The sequence below is a fragment of the Peromyscus eremicus genome, chromosome 12, assembly GCF_949786415.1.
Source record: "Peromyscus eremicus chromosome 12, PerEre_H2_v1, whole genome shotgun sequence".
NCBI lineage: Eukaryota > Metazoa > Chordata > Mammalia > Rodentia > Cricetidae > Peromyscus > Peromyscus eremicus.
Genome location: NC_081428.1, coordinates 49,056,953 through 49,074,078, shown reverse-complemented (window position 1 = coordinate 49,074,078; position 17,126 = coordinate 49,056,953). Strand labels below are relative to the sequence as shown.

Genomic DNA, 17,126 nt, shown 5'->3' with positions numbered 1-17,126 from the left:
CTATGAATTCACCTCTCAGGGCTGGTCCACAATGAGCAGAAATATCTAAGCTGATGGGGGGGGGGGGAGGGCATAGAGAAAAAAAGCCAGGCGGTGGTGGCGCACGCCTTTAATCCCAGCACTGGGGAGGCAGAGCCAGGCGGATCTCTGAGTTTGAGTCCAGCCTGGGCTACAGAGTGAGTTCCAGGAAAGGCTCCAAAACTGCACAGAAAAACCCTGTCTCAACAACAACGAGAGAGAGAGAGAGAGAGAGAGAGAGAGAGAGAGAGAGAGAGAGAGAGAGAGAGAGAGAAAAGGGAGAGAGTAGACAGTGAGCTCCTAGCTTATACCTCTCTGGAAGATTCATCCATTTGGTCATTTATATCTTTGACTTTCTGTTCAAGCTCCTCAAGGTTGTTCAGAATCACCATCCGGGCATCTTCCATTGCAGCCAACTCCCGAGTCCTCTGTTCCTCACCTATATCCTCCGGGGTCTGGGGTCAAGCAAAACAGATATGAGTTATTCACACTTCAGTTCTAGAATTTTCCTATTAGTCTTCTAAAGCAGCTGCAAGGCGAGTGTTGGTGTCCCTCCATGTCCCTCCATGCCTGGGAGGGCCAGCCTGAGCTACATGAGACCTTTTCTCAACCAAAAACAGTAAATCAATGAAAAAGCATTTTAAAGTTCCATTGAACCATGATGCATTTTCTCATAGAGACTACACTGCTCTACTCAATTACATACCTAGACAAGAGCCAACAAACCAACTTCCATTCGCAAATTCACATCCTTTTTCAGCTCAGAGAAATACGAGGCTATCCAGATGAGGACGTGGCAGGAGGCAGAGATGAAGTGGCTTCTCCAAGTGTTACAAAGTTCAACACACACAGCAGGGAACCAGAAACAAGGCTGGACCTTTGACATCTTCCTGCAGGGGATCTCTCAGCATGTTGCTATGTTGCTAGCTTCCTTACAAGTTCTGTCTGTAGAAACCTTCTAAACCTGTAGCCACGCTGCTAGGTTTTGCTATCAGGGTTGCCTCCGAATGAGTACTTATACTTTCTTATTCGCTTCTAATACAAGGTGGACATCAGTTTTGACATGACCATGCCACACAGCGTCAAACGGCATATTTGATATTGCTAGGGGATGCCTCATGTGTTGTGTTAGCTCACTCCTCACTAACCTTGTCTTACAGACCGTCTTCTTACATGTTTAATATATCAACGGGACTGAAAATACAACCCTGGCCGCCATTCATTTCATGGAAGAACCCAGGTTTCACAGAAAGCGATGAGACTACCCAGCACATGCAGTGATAGTGCATTCTCATAGTCTCACCCATTTATTGGTAAATTTCGGGGGAAGAAAGGAATGTTGTGGATGGTGTACAAAGCCCAACATGCCCATTGCTTAAAAAGAAAACAGACGACATCAAAATTGCCTCTTCTCCCCAGGAGTTTGGATTAGCTATCTTGAGTATCACCAGGGGAAGATAAAAACTTACTATATAAAGAGAGATGCCAGGGTTGCTACATAGCATGATTTAATTTTTACGTCTCTTGGAATAAAGTAATTTTTGGATGAGTAAGTTGGTGACCAGCTATCCCACAACTTAAAAATGAAAACAGCAGCCCCATTAAGTACATTCTTGAGGATTCTTCCTTAATACTTAAAAAGATCATTCACAGGACATGGTGGTAAATACTTACAATCCCAGGATCCAGGAAGCCATGGCAGAAGGACTACCCATAATTCATGACCAGCCTGATCTACATAGCAAGGGTGAGGCCAGTCAGGGCTACATAGGCAGACCAGGTCTCAGAAAACCAACCAACCATCCAAACAAACAAACATCATAGTAATTAGAGTACTCAAACAATCATTGTACCTAAGCGCACCACACTGGGTTTATTTAATTTGTTTTCTAATCCTGTTATAACTTTAAGAAAATTTATACCACGTCATATTCTACATTATTTATTTGTATTCATTTCTTTACCCTATTTAGTAGTTCCAAAAGGAGACTGAACAACTAAAAATTCACAATCTTGGCCCAGTACGGTGGCTCACATCTTTAATCCCAGCACTCCTGAGGCAGAGACAAGCAGATCTCTGTGAGTTTAAGACCAGTCTGGTCTAGTGAGTTCTAAGCCAGTGGGGACTACGAAGAAAAACACTACCTCACTATGGCACACTACAGTTTCCATGACGAGATTTTTTTTCTTTTAAATTTTATTTTTAGGGAGGAGCTTGCAAGGGCAGAGGGCGGATACAAAGGATTGGGTAGATGAATGGGATGGAGTGTAAGATGTGAAATCCACAAAGAAACAATAAGATGCTTTAAAAAATAAAATTGATATCTCAGTAGGTTAGAAGAAAGGTACATAGGCCTTTCAAGCTTTGACATTATTTTATTGTCATCTTAAGTCCAGCATCTAACCAACTAATAAGACAACTGCTGACTTCTCTATCACAAGAGTGGGGTTTATTGTCTCCGTGATCAGGCGCTTGCTTTAGATAGGGAAGAGTGTCTAACTGTGAATGGCACTCAACATCGCTGCCCAGTAACTGCAGCAGAGAAGCCTCGGAAGGCCTTCAGAAAGCCTCGGAAGGCCAGGATCCTGTTGGGTCAGCACTGCATATCAGGTTTCTACTTCCAACAGGGTTTAAATATATGTCACCAGTGGAAGCAAAGCATTTAGAGAAGACAAAACAAACGGACAGTCTGCAGACTGTACACTGTGTCAGTTGGGAGTGAAGATAATTAACAACAGAAATGCTAAGTATTTACATGACCCTGGGTTTTTAGAAACTTTATCACAACGGGCATATTTAACAGACAAGAGGCCACTTACTGTAATAAAGGTACACAAGGATTGTTGGAAGTTGTTGGGATAGATTCATGAGGCATTTTAAAATGCATGCTTTGGTTTGTTTTTGAAGAGTCTTTATTTGTATATTTTGCCTGCATGCATGTCTGTGCCAAAGGGGACCAGAAGAGGGCATCAGATCCCCTAGAACTGGAGTTATAGCACTTGTGAGCCATTTGAGGTGGGTACTGGGAATCGAACCCAGATCCTCTGCAGGAACAGCAAATACTTTTAACCAATGAGACATCTCTTCAGTCACCAAACTGGATGCTTGGTGACAGAACAGAAAGAAAGTTTTATTGTAATCTCATTAATTAGCAGAATAAAGAAAATCGGTGGAGAACTGAACCTGTGACAGGATAGCTTTAATTATGCGGTGAGCAAAAAGTGAAATTTTAAACACATTACCCTCTATTTCAATGGTGGGATGTATTCTTATAGTAATATGGCACTCTTCCAGTAGCCATACCGCACCCATATGCACATCAGCAAATACGTCATCTTTGAGGTAACGTGGTCCACAGAGAGAAAAAGAAGAGAGGATAGGGACAAGACGATTTCTACGCCCGCCACTTTTTGTAGACCTCCACAGCTTGCTGAGGTGCGTGGCTTTTCACTGTTGATGGAACAATTACTGAAAAGCAGGTCAGGAGCTGTCTATGAGTCAGCTGCCTCAGGTGGGCGTAGATAGCATCACAAAGGCCATTCAAACTGTATTTCCAAGGATGTGGACAGCTTTCAGTGTTCAGTAAGCTAAGCTCCTGAGTGGTAAATTTCAGGTTTCCTAAATGTTATAAAAATCTTTTTATTTTAATGATAGGTTTTGAGTGTGGGTTTTTTTTTTTTAACATTCCTCTCTTCTCTACTTTCCCACTGACCAATTTAACTAATAACAATCACTATACTTCATTAAGCAAATAATCCAGAAACACAGTATTAGGAAGAGTATTAGAAACACCCCAAACAGCGGGCCAGGAGGTGTGTCTAAGTTTTCTGTTTCTGTTCTTGAGTTATCACATGCCTACATTTGAAAACTAGGTGAAAACCTATCCTTTGGAACCCATTGTCCTCTCGTTTGCACCCCAATGTGCTTGGTGGCCATCTGTGATGAGTTTGATGTCTTCTGTATCTACCAATACAGTCTGACTCAATGGACCCTGCGCTAATCTCCAGGGCTTCCAATTCCACAAGACCTTATTTGAGCAAATTAAAACCTCTGCCAGGATCTGCATGTTTAGACAAGCTTTCTTGTCAAAGCTTTCTTCCAGAAGAAAGCTTTTAGAGAGAGCACAGAGCTCAACCATTTTAACAAAATCAAGCCACTCTCTCTCTATAAAGGAGAAGAAATGGAAAATAAAAATGATGGAAAGTCGCAAATCTGTAAGGAAGTGGCTGATGGCAACTGTCCAAAGTGTCAAAGGGGGTCACTTACATTTCTTGAGTATCCAATAACTTTTTCAAAAAATATGTTTTCATTTTTATTTTATTTGTATATAGGTGTTTTGTTTGCACGTATGTCTTTGTACCATGTGCTTACAGTGCTCATGGAAGCCAGAAGGGAACATCTGATTCCCCAGAACTGGATCCACAGACTGCTGTTTCCTGCCGTGAATGCAGAAAATTGTACCCAGGTCATCTGGAAGCACAGCTAGTGCTCTTAACCCCTGAGTCATCTCTTTAGCCCCAACACAGTAACTTTTCATCCTCGATCCCCCCTCCATCTTTCCATCCTAATTGCTAAGTTTCATCTTGCCAGCAGGAAAGCCAGATGTGCTATTGAGAATTTCTCTCCTCTGAGAAATGATCTAAGATAAATACAGAATGAGAAGGAAGAAGTGATTGTTGCACAGCACATATTTAATAAGCCACAGCCCTGACGTGTAACAGGAGGTATTCAATAATACATAAGAACTTCTTTTTTTTTAATTAATTTTGTTTATCTTTATTTTATGTGCATTGGTGTTTGTCATGGGTATTGGGTCCCCTAGAACTGGAGTTATAGACAGTTGTGAACTGTCATGTGGGTGCTGGGAATTGAACCCAGGTCCTCTGGAAGAGCAGTCAATGTTCTTAACTGCTGAGTCATCTCTCTCAAGCCCAATATAAGAACTGACCAGGGACAATCAGTATGAAAGTACTGTTATATAGTTAAACTAAAGAGACAAAAAACACACATACAAGCTTCCTTGAATCCATGTGAAAACTAGTGTTAGGACTTAGTACCATGATGTTAAATTCTAATGTCTCTTTTTAAAGTCAATAGTGCTACTGTTAATATTTGCATTTCTGTTCAGGGTTGGTTTTTTGTTTGTGTGTTGTTCTTCATTTTGTGGGTAGTGCTGGGCCCTAAACCCAGGGTTTTGTTCATGCCTTTAACCACTGAATTAAATCCCTGATTTTTTCTTAAAGAATCAATATTTAGGCTGGAGAGATGGCTTAAGGGTTAAAAACACTTCTTGGTCTTGTAAAGGACTCAGGTTCAATTCCCAGCACCCATATGATTGCTCACAGCCATCTGTAACTCCAGTCTCAGGAAACCAGGGCCTTCTTCTGACCTCCACGGGTGCCAGGCATGTACAGGGTGCACAGATTTATCTACTGGTAAAATGTTTATACATATAAAATAATTTTTAAAAGTAAGTTATGTATCTTTCTAACAAAGAAACAAACGAAAACCGCAAATTAAAGAATCTTTTGTTGTTATTATTCTGTGGCCATGAGGGTCAAAAATGTCAAGATGGCATTATATTAAGGCTTACTTTAATTAGTAAACCCTATTTATTTTTAAAGAAATAAACCCACCTCATACTTGCGGTAGTATTTTTCTCCTCTTATTTTGGTATTTTAATTTAGCCAAATGAAATGTATCTTTAATTCTAAGTATTCTCTTTGCAGAAAAGACGGTAGAAAATTTTTAGAAACATTCCTAGAATACAAAAATTCTTAACCTGTGTGGGAAAAAAAAACCACTAAAAAATGTCATTGAACTTCATTTTCAAAATCCTCAAATTTGGAAGGTACTTGTAAACCAATACACAAACAGAAGGCTGGGTAATAATTATGACCACCTGTAAATATTAAGCTCTTACATTTTTAAAATGGGTCATAAATAAAGAACAAAAGACTACTGCTACCAATAAGCATTTTTTATAATTAAGTAAAGCTTGGACAAAGAAGTTTTAAAGAAAGAGGTAAAAATGAAAAGTATTTTAAAATATGAAAATGCGCTTATTTTAGGCATAACTAAAGATAAATTTAAAACACCTATCAGTTTGGAAAATTGAAAAATTATGACAGTACACAGCCGTAACAAGAACATGGGGAATAAAATTGCAGCAGAAGGATAATCTTTTTTTTTAATTTTTTGGAGGTTCTAATATAATTATAGCATTTCTCCCTTCCCTTTCCTCCCTTCAAGCCCTCCCATATGCCATTCCCCACTCTCCTTAGAATTCAGGGCCTCTTTTCTCACTCATTGTTATTACATACATATATCTATCTACATATATACCCTTAAATATAATCTCCTGAGTCAATATAATGTTACTTATATGTGTGTTTTCAAGGCTGACCATTTGATACTGGACATGTGCTCTTCCCTGGGGAAGACCACTTTGCCCACTCCCAGCTTTTCCTGATTGCCCATAGCAATTATATTCTTAAAGGAATATAGCTTGGGTATGTTCATATATAAAATGAATAATGTACAAGCCAGGAATAGTGACTCGTAACCGTAGTCCCAGAATTCAGGACTTAGCCATTCCACTTCCAGTATGTGATCCAACAGTCACAGGTATATAAAAATATGTATTATAGAAAATGATTACATTCAGATTTTATTATCTCAAATTTGGAATGACATGCACGGCCCTTCCACTAGTGAGGATGTGTGGTGGGGTGGGGGAGAAGAGACCCTAACACACTGATAGTGGAAATGTAGTTTAGAACAACCACTACAGAAATCAGTATGGAGATTCCTCAAAATATTAAAGTTAGAACTTCCGTACAATCCAGCAATACCATTCCTGAGTATATACCCTAGGGATTCCACATCAGTATTCCACAGAGATAGCTTCATGTTCATGTGTATTGTCTCACTGTTAATAAATAGATAACTTATGAATCAGACTCAACGCTGATCAACGGATGAAGTATAGAGAAAATATTATGTATGCATATACATATGTACACACACACACACACACACACACACACACACACACATGCCAATATAGCATCATCTCGCCACAAGAAAAAAAGAAAGAAAGAATGCCACCACAGGACAATGGGTGAAACTGGAGACCACCTTGTTAAGTGAAATAACTCAGTCTCACATGTTTTCTTTCATATATGAGATGGGAGGAGCAGGCAAGTAGAAGTTAAATGGGTACTATTCAGAAAGTGGGGTGAGAAAATGGGGAGGGATAGAAAAAAAAGAGTCACAGAGGAGATGAATATGATCCGATTACATCACAGGCATGCATGGAAGTTTCATAATGAAACTCGCCCAACTAATACATCCAATGAATAAAAACTTTCCACCAGACTTTTGAAACACAAAATAGGAGAGTGCAGTATACACAAATGCCCCTTTCATGGTGGGAGGCCATGAAGAATAGTGGGTGTGTGGATGAATCTATGCACAGGCAATATAACAAGACATATAAGCAAGGCACATAGCTTTACTTCACTTCTTAAGTGTACAGCTGAGAAGGGCAGGGAGAAGAGAAACTTCTTTGGTATTACCCCAGAGTGGCCACATCTTCACAGTGCAAATGTTACTTTACAGCAGTGATTCTCAACCTCCCTAATGCTGCCACCCTTCAATACAGTTCCTCATGTTGTGGTGACCCCAGCCATAAAACTATTTCATTGCTACTTCATAAATATAACTTTGCTACTGTTATGAATCATAACGTAAAATTATCTGTGTTTTCCGATGGTCTTAGGGAACCCCTGTGCAAGGGTCGTTTGACCCAAAGAGGGGTCGCAACCCACAGGTTGAGAACCACTGCTTTACAGAGCTCTCCCTAATTTGCTGCACCTTATCATCTAAGTATCTCTTCCATGGAAGCTGTGCTCCAATGTCAAGACAATGCCCGTGATAAAACCTCTCATTTCCCCGTGAAAGCGTGTGTATGACCCCAGCCCCGCCCCGTCTTTCCATCCAACATTACCTTCGGTAGGATACTGAGGTAGGAGGACTCATTGGATGTTTTCAGAAATCCAGATGAGGATGGTGGAGGCGTCCTGGTGAGGTCACCAAGCAGTTCATCATTCCTGCTGCCCCTGGGGGCCAGGAAGTTGGCGCTGTGACTGAGGCTCCCGAAGCCGACAACGTCGACATCCTGAAGAGAACCCTTCCGATGGCACCTGTACCTGGCGTCGGGGCACACCAGAGCCTCCTCGAACACAGACTCCTCATCTGACAGCTGCAGCTTCTCAAGCTCCTTGTTGATTTTCTGTACATCAGCCACCGTGGTGCCAGCGGACAGCCGTCGACCTTCCGGCTTCGTGTACTCAGCACAGAGACTGAGGATGGTCTCCAGCCGCTGCCGCTCCTACAGCACGGAAGGAAGCAAGGTCACTGAGGGTGACAGAACAGAGACAATTCCAGACTGACTGTGGAACTGCAGGGCTCGTTCACATACTGATCCACAGACGACCTTCCTCCTGCTTGTCCTCCCTCCCTCCCTCTCTCCCTCCTCCCTCCTTCCTTCCTTCCTTTTTGAGATAGGATCTCTTGCTGTATATCCTTAAATTTATAATCCTCCTCTCCTGAAGGCTGGGACTAGTCTGGAGGATCCATACCTGGCTTCCAACACCTTCTACGGATGCATTTAAGGCCCAAGATGGAACCGTTTGTGATTCCTGGTTTCTCCCCTAAACCCGGTGCTAGCTGCCTGCCCTTCACCTGTATATACCCGGGCTGACAATCAGAGTCCAATAAGCATCCCCTTGATTTATCAAGTCTCCAACACGTTGGAGATTTTTCTTTAAATCTCCATTTCCTATGCAGTCTTATTTCCTTCCTTCTCCTAACTCATCTTTAACAACAACTAGCTCTTCCGACATCATGCACTTAAAAATGAACACTCTAACTTCACAGAGAAATATTCTTTTACTGTTAGACACACCAAGATAAAAATGGCATTTAAAGTATCTTTCAATGCACAGGCTTTATCTGTAACTTCATTTTTTTCCTTACATCGAAAGTTTCAAACCCTTTAAAATGACTGGTCACCACGTAAGGGTCTTCTTTAGTTCTTCATACGAATAAAACTACCTTTTAAATGTGGGGATGGGGCTAGAGAGATGGCTCCATCAGAAAAGGCATGAACTGACAAGTCGGGTGACCGACTTCAATGCCTAGGACTTCCATGATAAAAAGAGAGAGCCGACTCCTGCAAGTTATCCTCTGACCTCCATATGTGGGCTGTGGCATGTGTGCATACTTGTGTGCTCCTAAACACACACACACACACACACACACACACACACACACACACACTAAATAAATAAATTCAGAATTAAAATGTATAATTGTTGCAATAAAATAAAGAACATTTCACATCAATTCCAGATAGAATGGCATCAGTATAGCTCAAAATCTAAAATTGACCATGTGATCCATGTAGCTGGAAAATAAAATGATAATTTACTTAAAAAAAAAAAAAGGCCACAGACCATCAAGGTCTCAAATAATACCACTCACTAACTGGTCCTTCAGAAGACTCCATATAAAAACACAGACATTTATAATTTAAGCAAATTAATAACCTAGTTATGAACAGCAGGAAATACTTTACCAAGTGGTTCTCATAAGCCTAGACAGCCTTGCCTGGGGTGGGGAGCCTCATATAAATCTAAAGCCACGATGCAAACAGGAACCCAGCCTGAAGACCATCTGTTGTGATTAAAGTCTACCACATTGGAAAGAGACTTCACAAGCCCCCCACAGAAAAACACTTCACACACTGGCAATCAGTAATAAAACAGGAACGTATTCGGCACACACTCTGCTGCTTATTCTCATTCCAATCGCAGCGAATTTGTGGAGGCAAAGTCAGAGTTAGTTCTTAGTTCTTAGTCGCAGTAGTAACAAACCGAGAAGTAACACACCACTGTGGTTCCCTGGTTTTCCATTCAGTGAACTAACTGACGAAAACGAGAACTCACTTGAAGTGTATCTGACATCTGTGAGCCCTCTGAAGTGTCCCCCTCCCTCTAAAAGAATAATAACTCCATCAAAAAGTCCATTGAACTGGTCCCTGTAAACGCCCACCTCCCTGTCACTGCTTGAACTCCTGGGCTCCAGCTGCAGGTCTGTCCTCATGGCCTCTTCCCAGGCAGCCACTCAGAGGTGGACATGCCTGGCTCCTTTCATCCAGGATCCCGGGCCCTTATTTATCTCTGCAGCTGCCACCAGCTGCCAAGCCCTACCCACCTCAGCTCTATGGCGAGGCAGTAGAGGATACAGCATTGACTGACTTATTTTAAACTCCCCCAACAATAAAGAAAAGTCTACACAGGAATACATAAAAAAAACACTCTGTGAGGGTGTAGGTAAGAGGAAGGGACATAGGTTAGTTATTTCTTCCCCTTCCTCTGCAACATCTGTACCAGGGACTGAATCTCCAAAGAAAATCCCCCTTTCTGCATTTTGGGTTTATGCTGAAGCATCTAGACTCAGTCTCTGTCTTCATAGACCACACAGGATGCCTTGCCACTTGGGATTATTTGACATTACTGATTTGCATGTTTTAGGGCCCCAGGAAATGGTATAATCTTCAAATGAAGGAGAGGTACTCTTGCCTAGACTAGGAGACACAGCACCATTCCTCCCACATCTCCTTCCCAAAATAGTTGCCTTTGCTGCCTGAGCTGTTGCTTCATTTCAGAGGGAATAAATGATCCCATCCCTAGGATGGATGCTATTTCAGACAGTGAAATGCAGTATTCAAAGGCTGGTGCACAGGAAGTTTGGTCTACTGGTATGTGTCTCGCTATTCTTATCACCCCATTCACAGCCAGTCTGTCCAGATTGAATCAGACACACACGCAGCCCGGCTGCCCACAAATCTAAGAAATCCATGTGGTGCCGAGACACACTGGCCCCTTGAAAGCTACACCAAAGAGGAATAAGCTGATGCTCGAGAAGTGCGTCAGTGCAGAGCATTTCAGAAAGCACTCTCCAGGAAGCCTTTTAAGGAAAGCCCTGAGCTAAAGTGACCCTCTAGATACTTCTCCCTTCAGCTTGATCCATTCTGGTGTCTGGTTCCACACTAGTCAACACATGGGGAATCCTTCACTTTTCCTGTATGACCTCAAGCCAGGGCACAAACCTCTATCATGAAACTCAATTTTCCTTGAAGCTTTGCATAGCAATGTGCAAGATATTTAGCTGTGATTTTCAATATCCCTTTGAGATCTCCAAATCATCCTACCCAGTATCCCACATTAGTACTCTCCTGTTTAGAAACTGCTGGCTGCTAGTCCAGATGCCAAAATTACTGTGAGGCTAAGCATCTAGAAAGCAAAATGATTGTAAAAACACTTTCTCTCTTCTTTCTAATTCTCCCTTCCCCCATTTACCATTCCCTTGGTATCCCACATATACCAAGGACATTTTGACAGGGTCATAACAGCTCAGAAAAATGCAATGACAATATTACTCTGCAATTCTTTGACCTTAGACATTAGCATTTTTTAAAGGTGTTGAGGGCTGGTAATAAACTTTTATTTCCAAGCTTTCTACTTCAGAAGATTATTTCCGACATTGCTCTATTATCATATCCCCTAAATGGGATAGTAAAACCATCCATTCCCCTGAAGCCAACATCTGGTGGTCTAGCCCACAAGACTGGGAAAATACTGAATAAATAAATTATGTAGAAAACCAGCTACCAATGCATAAACAAAAGTGAAATGCCTGCTAGTGATTTGTTACAATATGCTGAGTCAATTATTTCACAGAACAAAAAGTGTCACCCTGTAGTAATTATATGAGTTAGTCAAAAGAAGCACTTTGCTCTCTTCAAAGGACCTCTTTTGACAAGGGATACTTCTGTCTCTCTGTGTCTGTCTCTCTGTCTCTCTCTTTGTCTCTCTGTCTCTCTCTCTCTGTCTCTCTCTTTCTCTCTCTCTCTCTCTCTCTCTCTCTCTCTCTCTCTCTCTCTCTCTCTCTCTCTCGCTCTCTCTCTCTTTCTCTCTCTTAATGCTAGGGATTCTTGGTCTCCATAATCATGACTTTGGTAAAAGTTTATTAAGTTACTTGCTTCATATTGGTGTTTACAGAATATGTAGGTGAAAAAAAGGGGCCCTTCTTCATTCATATTTTAATAAGAGGTACAAAAAAGTGACCAGCTACAGAAACAGCAATTCACAGAGGTTTACCAAAAACCCTCCGGATTAAGGATGGAAATGTAACTCAATGGCAGAGCATACAGAGATCTGAAAACGACTGGCAGAATGTGAAGAGCTAGAGTTAAGAGCATGTATACAGAATTTCCAGGATGCCAGGAGCATGTGCTAATGTCTCGATTAAGTAGCCTGGCCTGGTGATGGCAATGTATGCCTGTAATTCCAGCATTTAAATACTTACAAGTCTTATGTGTGTGTAATTCTTCCTACATTTAAATCCCTTGAGGTTAGTAACTGGGGTATTAACATTTTCTCTTTTGGGGCACAGTCAAAATGGTTTTTCTCTACCCCATCCCCAAATTACATGGTCCTCAGATTTCTGCTGGCTGATGAAATGCAAGAAGCAATGGATGACATTCCTGTATAACAAGCTGGTAAGACTTATTACATGGCTTCCTTAGCTATGACAGACTGACCTCACCAGCTAGTGCTGGCTCCATCAGTCTTGTTCCCAAGAGAGGAAGTGTGAAGCAAAGGTCTTAACTAATCCACACTGGCCATGAAATATATGGAAGAAATAGATCTATGTCATTTCAAGCCTCTGAAATACATTGTATTCTTTTTTCCTATTATGAATCCATTAGAAATCCATTATGACTGATAACCTGTGCTTCACTTTATCAGGAAACTGGCCCAAAACTTGGAGAGAAGGGACACAAGGATCCTGGTAAGGAATCCTCAGTTATTTACTGAATAAACATCTAGCTTTGTCCAAAGAGAGACCTTCATCTAGGGTAGGGTTAGTAGTATCTAACAAACACAGGATGGAGGTTGGATACTGCAGAAGGACTAATCATGTGACTTTCTATGGAAGCCTTGGGTCAGGGTCTGCCACTCAACAAGAAGATTAAAACTACATGGTCAATCAGTCATCAATGAGACACGCCCACATGACAAAGTCACAATAAAAATTCCATGGACAATAGATTCTCTGGAATCCACATACCCTGTCCAAGGCCAGTAGAAGAGTTCAACCTGACTCCCCTGGAGAGATGACGCAAGTACCACTTCTGTTACCCTCTGGACTCTGCCCTGTGTGCCTCTTCCTTTGGCTGATGTCTATTGATTCCTTTCTCAAATGTCTAGAACTGTAACCATTATTACAGTCTGCAGAGAGTTCTGTTAGAACTTCTAATGAATTATTGACTCTGATGCTAGCTTAGGGAACTCCTGGACCTGCAGGTGGTGTTTGAAATCAAGTGCTGGGTAGAGAAAGCATCATTTCACCTTGTAATTGGCCTTCCCATTTACCCAAACTCACCTTTCTACTGTTCTGATTAGTTTGGGACAGACCATCTGATTAAGAAGCGGTAGATAAAAGTAACTGGTTCTTATTGTTTGGTTTTATGAATTACCTTCATGTGACATTTAACATTGAACTGAGAATATTATAGACTGTGAAGTCTACTTCCAGACTCATAGGCAAGGAAGTACCTCATTCTACCACCTTTGGTTAAATAGTATTGACCCTGTGCCCATTAGCAGAGTTGAGCTGGAATGGGGCACATCAGCAGGACTGAGCTGGAATCTGTGCCCACCAATAGGGCTGAGATGGAACGGGGCACATCTACAAAATGAAAGTTCAGTAGTTTTATGTGGTTGTGTCTACTTGGGAGGCAACTGCAGGTTTTTGCAAGGTGGCAAATATTAACTGATCATAACTTCTGTTATGTGAAAATCTATGAAGATTTTATATGAATGCACATATTCTCCTCATCTGTACTAATAATAGCCATGGGAATAACATATAAACAAATAACCAAGACATTTAGCTCTGATTTTCAATATCCCTTCAAGATACTAACTACACTGAAATAAAGCAACACATCGCCTAAGGAGATGGAGACCATCGTGCTTAAATGTCCTATTCTTCCTCCTCTGTCCCTTCCCATCACTGCGTCACTGCAGCTAAGCTCACAACTCAGGGCCAGCCCCCTGGAGTTTGAATTCTGGTTCTGGATATACCTTTGCAGCTTCCTGCAAGGCAGGTGCCCTGTGTTTTGGTTTAGTGTTTAAAACAGGGTACCTAGAGTGTGACTACTACAGTGCCGTGCTCAGATGAGACACCTCTTTCACTGTTACAGTAACCTGAAGGAAATCTCCCGAATGTCTCCCTGTTATTCGCTCCTCTGTGCCCACCAATACAGACCAACATATAGTCCCCACAGCACCTTAAATCCAATAGAGAAGATTCTAGAAAGAATATTAACAGAATCCATTTTATAATGTACATTTCATCCTTGACATAAAACCTGGAATGCTACTCACATTGCCCTGGGCTCTGCCTTGAAACCTCAGCGGGTCGGCTGAGTAATCCCATCATGCAAACGCCTGAGCAGTTTGTCACTTCCTGCCTTTGCTTGTACTCAGAGATGTTCAGCTCTTGGAGCATCATGTCACCAAGCAGGTCTCCAAACACGCATTTTACCCTTACACACATGAGTGCTACTTCTCCTTTAAACCTATTGCCTCGACTTCTATTTCTAGCTGTGCCTCTATGTTAGAAGGGGCTAGTAATTTAAAAAGATGTAAGTAGAAAAATATTTGAATTATTAAAAATGCATTTAATTATTAATACATGTAAAATATATAAAACTATAGATGTATACTATATATATGCTGGGATAGTGTTTATTTTTATTTTCATGCATATTGAATATGCCTAATAATATAATTTAACTGATTCTAGTAATTTCTTCCCAGCAATGTTTTCAGAGCTAACATTTCCACATAGCAATAATTTGTATTTTGTTAGGCAAACTCAGGTTAACCTTGGCCAGCAGACCCTTTTAACTAGGATTCTCTGTATTGTTATCTTTTTGAAATGTTTTGTCATTTAAAGTCGACTGGCAAGCATGAAATTTTATTTAAAAAAAAACTAAAGCTAAAAGTGAAAGACCTTTGATATTAACATATATTGTTCAAAAATGCTATGAAGACTGTGCAGTGGGGGTGGTGTACGTATATGTGTGTTTCCTTATCGAGGCACTAGCTCAAAAATAAAGAAAATTCGTGACAGAAAAACAACATTTCCATATGGCATCTAAGAAAACCCCCACCTGACTTTACTGTCACATGACCAGTAAAGTAGCAGAGGAGCCTCCACCAAGGACGTGAGCCCTGTTACAGAAGCCAAGTGGGGGCCACACTGGCCCTCCAGAGCACCAACATGGCCGTTACCTGCCTACATTTTCACTTTGGCTTGACCAGACTCCTGTTTCTTCTGAAAGAATACAGTTTACAAAACACAGACGAAAAACTATTTTAGAATTTTACATACTGTTTTATTTTGTTCAGTGAAGATTGGTTTGTGGTGGGCACCAAGATGATTACATCTTTACATTCTAAAACTCTATCCTTGAATCTAGAGAAATGACTCAGCAGTTAAGGGTTGCTCTTATTAGAGGAGCTGGGTTCAGTCCCCAGCACCCACATAGTGGCTCATCACCATCTGAAAATTCAGTTTCTGGGGATCCAGTGCCCTCTCTTTTGGCTTCTACAGGTACCAGGCACGCATGTGGTACACGTACATAAATGCAGGCAGGCACAAGATTCACACACATAAAACAAAAATAAATAACTAAAATAACCTTTATCTACCCTCTTTTAAAATATAGTAATTCTTCATGCATGAAGAAGACAAAGAAAAATGTAGAAAAATGAGATGTAAAAAGAGAAAGTGGACTGTCACCAAAAATATTGTTGTAATGCGGTTAGTTATGAGCCATAAAACATGGAAAATGCTAAGTGTTAAAATTTAAAAACAGCCTACAAAGTCTTATACATAGGAAAGGCATCTTCTGCATTTGGGAATGTTAGGAAAATGATGGCATCTCCCTCTCTCCGAGAGCAACCCGTGAAACTGTAATCTGCTCAGCATGATTTAGACCCCAACTGCATCATCTGCTAAAAGAGCAATAAAAATAAAAATGGTGCTTTTAAGCCAACTCAGCATTTTCTACAGATTCTGTCTTTTTTCGAAATCCAAATGACAATCCCAGAGCAAGGGTATGGTTTTAGCACTGTTGAGTGAGGAACATCAACTTATTTAAAACAAATTATTTCAATAGAACATACCATGCAAAAACGATCCCCCTGAAGCCAAATGGACTTCTGAGCCAAGCCTGTAGCTAGTCTGAGCTTTATAAAGCTAATCTTGCTCTTTTCAGCCCCTGGGAAGATGAAGGAGACACACTCTCCCCTGCTCCTCTTAACTTCTGCGTGTTTTATGTAAGATGAAAAAACTATGAAAAAGAGCACAGAGCTTCGAAGGCAGATTAGCCGGGGATGGAGGGGATGGGGGGAGGGGTGTGCCACAAAAAAACGTAGCCAGGAAGATGACATCTGTCTGACAACCTGGGTTCAACCACATGGTAGAAGAGGAGAATTCGACTCTGGCAAGTTGTTCTCTGACCTCCACTGACATGATGTGGCACAGGGGCAAGGGCACACAGACACACAGACACACAGACACACAGACACACACACATACACACATAGATACAGACACATACACACACAGACATACACACAGACACATAGACACAGACACACACACAGACACACACATAGACACAGACACATACACACACCGACACACACACACACACACACACACACACACATACACATACACACACACCACAGAGTTGTCCACAAAATACACAAATAAAAATGTAATTAAAATTTTTAAAAGAAGTTGTTTCTTTTTTTTTCCTTAAAGACAGAAATGAGCTGGAATGCCTTTAATCCCAGCACTTGGGGGGCATAAGGAGATACATCTCAGTGAGTTTGGGACCAGCCTCATAGGCATACCAATTCCATGCCAGCCAGGGGTATAGAGTAAGACC

At 41.2% G+C, this 17,126-nt stretch overlaps 1 protein-coding gene across 9 annotated transcripts in view; it reads right to left on the bottom strand.

Annotated features, from left to right (window-relative positions):
* The window catches only part of Phldb2 (pleckstrin homology like domain family B member 2), a 102,238-nt gene that overhangs the window by 55,301 nt on the left and 29,811 nt on the right, over positions 1-17,126 (bottom strand). For all 9 annotated transcript variants that reach the window (XM_059277740.1, XM_059277742.1, XM_059277741.1 and 6 more), the window contains exons 3-4: positions 8,031-8,414; positions 330-473 (exon numbers count right to left, since the gene is read on the bottom strand). In XM_059277740.1, the coding sequence (XP_059133723.1) occupies positions 330-473; positions 8,031-8,414 (528 nt within the window). The remainder of the gene's footprint in view (positions 1-329; positions 474-8,030; positions 8,415-17,126) is intronic.